The sequence below is a fragment of the Diadema antillarum genome, unplaced genomic scaffold, assembly GCF_040938485.1.
Source record: "Diadema antillarum isolate AM-2024a unplaced genomic scaffold, OU_Dant_1.0 seq00000954_RagTag, whole genome shotgun sequence".
Lineage (NCBI taxonomy): Eukaryota > Metazoa > Echinodermata > Echinoidea > Diadematoida > Diadematidae > Diadema > Diadema antillarum.
In genome coordinates, this window is record NW_027271802.1 from 186211 (window position 1) to 195170 (window position 8960).

The 8960-nt window shown below is 40.4% G+C and overlaps 1 protein-coding gene across 1 annotated transcript in view; it reads left to right on the plus strand.

The window, feature by feature from the left end:
* Window positions 1–6778, plus strand: part of LOC139741806 (GDP-mannose 4,6 dehydratase-like) — a 103487-nt gene extending 96709 nt beyond the window's left edge. The window contains 2 exon segments of the mRNA XM_071652391.1: window positions 5421–5489; window positions 6716–6778. Of these exon segments, the coding sequence (XP_071508492.1) occupies window positions 5421–5489; window positions 6716–6778 (132 nt within the window).
* Window positions 6779–8960: the final 2182 nt, after the last annotated feature.

Here is an 8960-nt window from a genome sequence, read left to right on the forward strand (position 1 = left end):
GCCGCTGATATAGTTGATGGACGTTGGAAGCAGTCAATAGATTCCTTTCGACATGAGTGCCCCTGTTATTTTCCATTTATATTGAAATAAGAATGTGCGATAGTTACATGTACCTGTATTTCTTTCATTGTGAGTACACATGCGCGTGTGGAAGTGTCATATGGCATCCTGAATTGGAATCCCTTGAAAGGCCTAACTAATGAAACATCACGTCAACTGTACTATTAACCCTTCTCTTGTTCCAGCTGCCAATGAAATTATATTAAATGTCATCGGCATATTTTAAAAAGTGTTCGTGAAAGGATTGACCAATCGTGTCTTGAGATTTCTGTACTTTTTTGTTAATATCACACACACACACACACACACACACACACACACACTCATGGACATAGCCTTGTTTTATTCTTTCTCAGTTGTTGTAGTGTTTTTATTTTCTGTATAGTTTTCTGTATAATCAATTCTCTGCAATATGTTTTCTTTCTTGAGGCAGGATCAGTAGTTTGTGTGTAAGGACGATTTCTTGCCTGTCAGAAGGACCGCAAATGAGCAACCAAGATGACATTTTGTTCTGTGGAATGCTGTTTTTCGTGTCTAATGGAACTCTTTTGACCAGAACCACTGTCAGCAGCACACGTTGAATTTGACTGACTCACCTTGGAGAAAATTTATCCCAAACTTTGTAAATTTCCCTCCGTTGTAAACCGTTTGAATAGACTGTTTCTCTAATTAATGCATATTTCTGTACATGCTTTGTTCGCAAGAGATTGTCCTTGACAACCACAAAACTTGCCAGAAGTTTGCCCTACCTAGCAACAACTGATAAATGCTAGGTGAATTCCTACCGAAGAAACAGAATCGGAGGGAGCAGGCGAATTAAGTGGTTTGTCACTATAGGTGTTGAGAAAAAGAACATCCACAAATTTTGATAATTACAGAAACAGTATATCGCATCATCGGAGCAGAAGCTGAAATTATGGTCACATAGCCTGGCAACATTTCGAAAAAGGCATTTTACCCTTAAAGAGGAGTATTGCGTTGGTGAGGACACCATCCCGTTCTTCGAACCTCCTCTCCTCACGACCTGGATGGGGCTTGGTTACTGGTTACCGCAGACGAGAGCGAAGGCGTGGAATTAGCGCACGCCCCCGTTGAGAAGGAAAATATTGCCATAATCACCTTGTTTGATCATCTGATTTGAGAAGTTGAGATTCTGTCAGATCCAGTCAAGAAATCTGTGTGAAATCAATATCCTACCCTCATTTTCTCTTTTCTCCACTCTCCCTCTCTCTCCCTCTTTCTCTTGCTCTCTCTCTCACTCACACAAACACACAGAATCTTCCCCTGTCAATAATGTAGCTGGTTATTTGTGTATTCATCCATTTTTCATTATTATTTAATGATCTTTGCTTTTTTGTTTCTTTATTTTACACTATCTAAGATGCAAACCTTTCTGTAACATTCATTTAACTCATACACACACACAGACACAGACACAAACTTGAGCATACTCATTGCAGTCTTCATGTGATCACTTGCCTTATCATTTAATTGTTATCTTTTTTTTTTTTTTGAGCTGCGAGATAATGGCCTGATATGTTATCATGTATGACATGGTCAGTGGTTTTCCTCAAGTGATGAATGACTTACAACAGTCTGTAGTACAATGTAGTTTATTTGTCTTTCTTTCTGTTGTCATTGTTATGTTTCGGATTTATACATCAACTTCTGAAAGAAGAAACTGCATGCTATTACAGTTATGGTTATTGTTCATGTTCAGAAATATATCATCTTGCTCAAGAGGCACAAAGAGCAAAGACTGTATGTAAATGTATTTCACTTTAAGATCATTACCATAACAAATCCATTAATCAAGAGTAATAAAATATACTTCTGAGTCACATTTCCCAAAGAAGGTATTCAATTCCTGTACTATTGAGTCTTCATGTATGTTACATGTTGATTGTTGCATGACAGAAATATTGATAGAAGTTCTCCTTGTAAGGCAGGTTGTGACTTTCCCTAAAGAAGGAACAAGTTCTGTGTTCGATATGAACATGTATCAGGTTACTGCATTTATTGTGTTTTTCATGTCGGGCAAATTTTTTGTCATTTTTCTTGACATTCTGAGAGTCAGAAAGTCTGACATTGTTGCTGGAAGGTACAAGGTAGTACAGCTGGATGTTGTGATGGAGTAGCTCTTTATTTGTTCTGGAGATGTGCTGAAGAGTATCTGTACAAAAGGAAATATGTGAAATGGGACAGTTGCAAACCCTATCTGGACATGGGAGTCCTCCGCTCTAGCTTAAAGTTGTGCAAAATGTCACCATGTATATCACCATCAAACACATTCCAATATCTCATCGCAGGGGTGACAAAACTTTGTATCTCACATTTTGATGAAAATCACTTCTTTAGATTAATTGTCAGGTGATCAGTTCAGTAATGTCCTGCCCAAATCCAAGCTGGCTTACCCACAAAATGAAGCCATTACACCATGTCAAAGGGAAGGCGATTCCATTTGTAATGATACTTTGGCTGCCAAGCTTTTTAGCTCTCCTGAACATTTGACATTTTTGAGATACAAATGTATGAGGTTTTGCCGCCCCAACTCTTTATATTCTCCTCCCTGGTATAGGGCATCCCACAGTGTCGACAGTTGAAGTTTTGCAGTTGACATGGTTGAGAGATATCTATCCACCTACCCTTCATTTGTTTTCTCTTTTTCTCCGCACTCTTTCTTCCTCCCTCTCTCCCACACACCACACACACACACACACACACACACACACGCACAAATTTGTACACCCATGTTTGTCTGTCTCTGTCTGTCTCTCCCTCCCCCCCATCTCTCTCTCTCTCTCTCTCCCTCTCCCGCTCTCCGTCCCTCCACTCAACCTGGCGTTGGTCCTCACAGCAGGGCTCCCCCTATAGTCCAATTTGGCCTGAGTGATTGTTCTTTAGGGGGATGGGTGCAATTAGAGGCCTGCGCAGGAGGGATGCTGAAAGGAGTGACAGGATGAGGATGAGGAGAACCAGATGAGGAAGGGGGGGGGGGGGGGGTTGGAAAGAGGGAGAGGGAAGGGGTGGAACAGGTTGAAACGGGTTCATAAAACAAAGAGTTTAATGGTGCGGGTTAATGTGTACATTAAAGATGCAACCACCAAGTTGCATCAGAGAATTAATTACAGTGGGATAGTAATGAACAGGGAATCAAGTTTCTCTTCTTCTCGAGTCACTACGAAGCTAACTAGTCTCATATCTGTCCAGACCAGTGTTCCACGCACTTCCTTGCCCAGGGAGACAAGGCATCTTGTGTCCTTTTCAGTAACTCATGCATTTTTTGCCAGCTCCTGGCCCGAGCTAATGTGGCCAGTGCCAAGCAGTAAAAATTGTGTTCAGTAACTATGGCAGAGCCGCGCTACTTTTACAATGACCCATTCACGAACTTGGCCACGTAAGGGATAACTACCATGGTAACTGAACGCGAGCTCTGGCAGAGGGCACAGCCAAGTAATTGTGACCTTTGAACGTGCAAGAAATTTGGTCCGAGCCTGGCGCTGCTATCGTTCATAAACTCTTCGATCGGCGCCAGGCCCGAGCCTGGCCCGTGCCTGGTGCTAGCTTCAGTAGCACCAAAATAGCCCGCTCCTGGGTCCCATTTCATAAAAGATGTTAGGATAACAACTCTTGCTAGAATAGCAACTTCTTGTAGCAACAGCCAATCAGGAAGCTGGATTCGCGTCATTACCATGACAGTTGCCATTCTAGCAAGAGTTGCTCTCTCAGCAACTTTGTATGAAATGGGGCCCAGGTGTGGGCCACTTTGGCACGACCCATTCATAAACTCAAAATTTTACGACTTATATAGCTCGGGCCTGCTCCGAGCCAGAGGATTTACTAAAAGGGGATATCTTCACGGGTACAAGGGGTTGGTAGAAGAGGGCAGACTATGACATGCTCCATCTTGTGTTCTTCACCACATTGGCAATTGTTAATGATGGGTATTATGTACTTAGCTGAAATAAGACTGTACATTCATTGGGTGGGAGGGTGGGGGATGATAGGAGAACATGAAGAAAGAATACAAGATGATTTGAGAAACACTGGAAGACATTGTAAAAGGCAACCACTGAATGGACTCAGACCAGGATTGTAAATGGGTGGGGACATGGAGAGATGTCCAGTGATTAAATGGGTGGCAAGATGCTTGAGTGAAACTTGAAAACATTTATTTCATACAGAGGTGGGATGTAGGGGATTGTAGTAGCAAAGTTTTTGATGAACAAACTGGAAATAATTAAAGGTAGTCCTAGAAATCTGATGTCGCAGTGGTTTATTATGTTATGCATGTTCTTGTTTGATCTTTTTGAAATATATGCTCTGTCTTCACTTTAATTGCAAAGAGAGCGGATGGCAAAATAAGTCATTGGCCATGGTGCAATATTTTGGATGTCTGTGGAATGTCGGGGCATTGTTTGGCTTCTCAGTTCGGTGTGTCAATTATTTTGTCGCCAACACAAACTTTGTCGGGGCGAGAGAATTTGCTCACTCTTCTGGGTTAAGGACACGATGACAGTCACATTGCGATTGGCTCGGTGTCCTTCTTGGATGCTCTCCAGTCCCACTTGGCACCTCGGCCATTCATCCGAATTTGACTTCTGTCTCCTCAAAATATTATTACAGGGATATGAATAACAGTTAAGAATGTTCAGAGGAAGAAAAAGAGGGTAGATGATAAAAGCAACAACTCCGATCCCCAGCAAAGAGTCGTTACGTGAGGGTCCTGCAGAGCAGAGCAGAGGAGAGTTGGTCGTGCCTGCGACCCAGTTTCGCAATCAGTCCACACCTCTGGCCAGTCCTTCCTTCTCGGTCTTTCTTTTGTTTGAGGTGGGATTTTTTTTGAAATGGGGCTGTAACTAGGTGTGACCCTTAACAGCCAGTACCTGTCTTTCTCAAGGCTGTCTCACACCTGACCGTCTGGGCATTTGCAAGTGATCTAAAAATGCTGGAGTGGAGGAAGTGCAATTCTGTACACTCCCCCATATCACATCCTGCTGAATATTTGTTGTTTAACAATTTTATGCTTTCTCTCCTAAGCACAACTGCATATAAAACAAACAAGCAAACAAACACTACAATGATTTTGATTACTCCACTGGAAGTGAATGACAATTACATAGTGCCAAGAAGTATGTTTGTGTTCAATATTCAAAAGGGATATTTAAGATATGAGGTGACGTACAACCACACGATCCAGCGTCAGTAATGATGATTGTATGTACTGCAATTCAGTGCAATTTGTGATCATATGTAAGGAATGACAGACTGGTCTTTGACTTCTCTATTGAGTATAACTGAATGGTGACCTCTCTTTTGTTTTGTTTTTTTCTTCTCCTTTCCTGTCTCTTCCTTTGCAGGATTTTCTTCAAGGAGATGCATCCAAGGCAGAGCGATTATTAAACTGGAAACCTAAATGTTCCTTTGACGTAAGTCTTTGATGGCTCATCCATGTTGAGTGTCTGGTGAGGTGTCCACTCCTGTGGAATTTTAAAATTCATAGAGAACATCACCAAGTGTTCATATTTTGATGTGATCATTGTGCCACCGGTAGGATAGACTCTCTCCCATCATTCTTTCCATTAAATTGGAGATCTGCCATGCTCAAATCTCCCTTAATCAAATATCATTTAATAGCCATGTCTACTGAAATCCCCTAAAAAAAAGAGAAGATAATATAGGGTGTGTCTGTGCACTCTCCAAAAATATACCATACCGTACACTTCAATGCTCCCAAAGTGTACCGTACCCTACCATATCGTACCAAATGTGGACCACTTCCCCATGTGCTCCAAAGGCGTACCATACCATACTGTACTGTACCAGAGGGCTCAAACACAGAGTGGTCTAAAAGCGTACCGTGCCAGCTGTTGACATGAGAAGAATGCGCATAATGCACACTACATCACAATACAAATAGTCGATTCTCTTTGTTAAGGACACATGTACGTGTATGTAGTGCAAGTGCTCACGGTGAATGACCCCATTCCTACAAAACATTTGATGGTAAATGAAAATCCAAGAAAGTAACTCATGATGTATGCTATCTCCAGAGATTACTTGAACAATCCCAATCTGGCACAGTATAGTATGTCCTCCACAAAATTACACCGGGACCCTCCGCAACGATAACTTTAAAAGTACTAAATCAATCCAAATACAGTTTCAGGGTATGAAACTATAACTTATTACCCACATCTTACAGAAAGCCCCTTCTGATTTGCTTCAATGGTTAAAGAGAAATTAGGATTTTGTAGAGCAGGTCAGGAATCCCTTCCCTACAAGTTCTTTCCATTGTGTTCACACATTGATATGCAGTTCCAAGAGCATGCAAATGTTAAATTTGGAGAATCAGACCGATGTCATGCAGCTCAACAATCCACATTTCTTGGTGACCACTTACAGTAACCAAATTGAATGGGGTTTTCTGCAAATATAGGTAAGATGTTATATTTTTAGACCCTGAAGTAGCATTCAGACAGTTAAATTATATTGGAAGTTATCAACGTGAAAATCTTATTGTAATTTTTTTGGGGGACATACAGTACAGTACAGTGTAGTATGGTTCAGTTCACAGCCCAACACAGCCCAAGCTTCCACCTCGCACAGCTGAGTAATGTGATTTTGTCCTTGTTACCGTTTTTCCTCAATGCAGCAACTGGTGACGGAGATGGTCCAGAGTGACATTGATTTGATGAAGGGTAACCCCAACGCCTAGAGATGCCGACATCGGACCTGGACCAACTCATGGAAGACTGGAAGAGAGAGAGATATATGAAGAGATATATGAAGAGAGAAAGGGAGAGAGATGAGAGAGAGAGATAGAGAGAAAGAGATATAGTAAGAGGAAATATATGCAGAGAGAGAGAGAAAGAATATAGAGGTAGATGATGATAAAGATATATATCATAATTGTTATGTGTGCAGAGAGATGAGAGTGAGAGAAAGATAAAGAATATAGAGGTAGATGGTGATATATTGATATATAAGTATATATATCAAAAGTGTTGTATATACAGAAAGATGAGAGGGTGAAAGAGAGAGGAACAAAAGAGAGAGTGTGATATGGAGAAACAAGAATGGGGTACATAAGAAGAAGGAAAAGAAGAATATCTTCCATATCATTAGGACAACTCAAGCCAGCATTATGTGTGTCACCTTGTTGCAAGTGTTTAAACTGGCATCTGTGCAACTCCCCCTTCTTTAGTGCCTTTTTCGTATTCATCACTCCTCATGTGCTGTACCAGTGATTACTAGTCTAATAATCATGTTCGATGTTTGCCCGTTGTGTCAGTGGCAGTAATCGACCAGCTACCATTTTTGTATTTGAGATGATCATTTTTTTTTCCCACGCAACAGATTGACAGCAAGTCTTTCAGAAGTAGAAGGCCTCACCCTTCAAGATCTAGATATTTTAAAAGTTTGTCGGCAGATGACTTAAGACCTTGCATAACTATCTCTTACTTTCAAAGTTGGACACCATTCAATTTTGTTACTGAGAAGTAGTATCGTTTACATTCACATTCTCATAAGCTGTAAAGTCCAAAGTCATATATGCACTGGTGTTGGCAGGAGTATTAACTAAAGGGGGAAATGATTTATCGTGCTCTGGTATGGGCCACGGAATTAGACGACATCATTACTTATTTTGATAAGCAGTTGTCAGGGGCATGGAAGGGCTGAATGTCATGTATTCATAACTTAAAGGCGAGGTTTGTGCAGCTTTTTACATTTCACTCATTGACGAATATCAATGTATCTTCGGCAAATTTTGGCGCTTGCCACAAATTTTAAAGTAATATCGCATCAGTTTTTAAATGTATCATTAGACTGGGCACTCTGTTATTGTAAATCGCCCATGGGCAGTGAATGAGGAAATTGATATTCAACCTGTTAACTTATGTATAGTATTAGTTTCATCAGCAGTTTTTACATACATTGTAGTATATCATTGGCAAGTTTTATGTGCACCAAAAGTAGTGCAATGCATATGCATTATTAATGTGTTGTCTGTTGAGGTACATCTTCCTAGCTATGGATATGACACTCCATATTCTAAGGAGAAAAATATGTATCCAGGAAATTCTTCAGTTTTGGGGGGTCTTTTCCGGAGGGGGAGGAGCTTTTGGAATGTCACCCCTAGCTTGATAGCATTGTTCTTGAAGAAATAAGATCCTGGCATGTACATGAGGCAGTGTGACATTAAGATGTCTACTTTTTTTTGCATATCTTTCATTTATCTTTTTGAGCCTCCTCCATGAAATGTCGTCAAAAGCATTATGTTTTCCATATATTGTGGCAGCAGTAGCTCAGCATTTGATAGGCCTATACGTCAGTGCAGTATTGTTTGCTCTTTGATATTGTTTTGCCTTTTTGAAAATATTTTGCTTGTTGCTTTTTTTTCTATTTATTTCAGAAATTATTTCATTGGTAGTCTTATCATACAATTATGTCAGCATGGTGATAGTCTGTGATCTGTGTGCTTCCAATACATTGTCAGTATTTATCTGTCTGATGGCTTTATGTATTTGATATCTCTGTGTCTATGAGAGCTCTACATTAGAGCACACAAAAATAATTAGCCCCCCCCCCCCAAAAAAAAAAAAGTCTCTCTGGTCTTTGCATTAATTCTAAATGCTGAATGCATCAGTTTTCTGTCTTTTAAAGAGATCATACATTTCTTCAGGTAATTGTCACCAATCTGATTTTTTTTTTTAATTTGAAATTCCACATTTTTTCACTTCCATTCTGTTAAGAGCAAGAATCAAACCTTGTCATTTGCTCGGAAGATAACTCGTACAATTTTATATTTAAAGTGAATCAGACCATTTGTTTTGCATGTGTCTGTGTGTGTGTGTCTGTAAGAGCATGAGGATATGCTCTGTGTATGTGGATGTGTG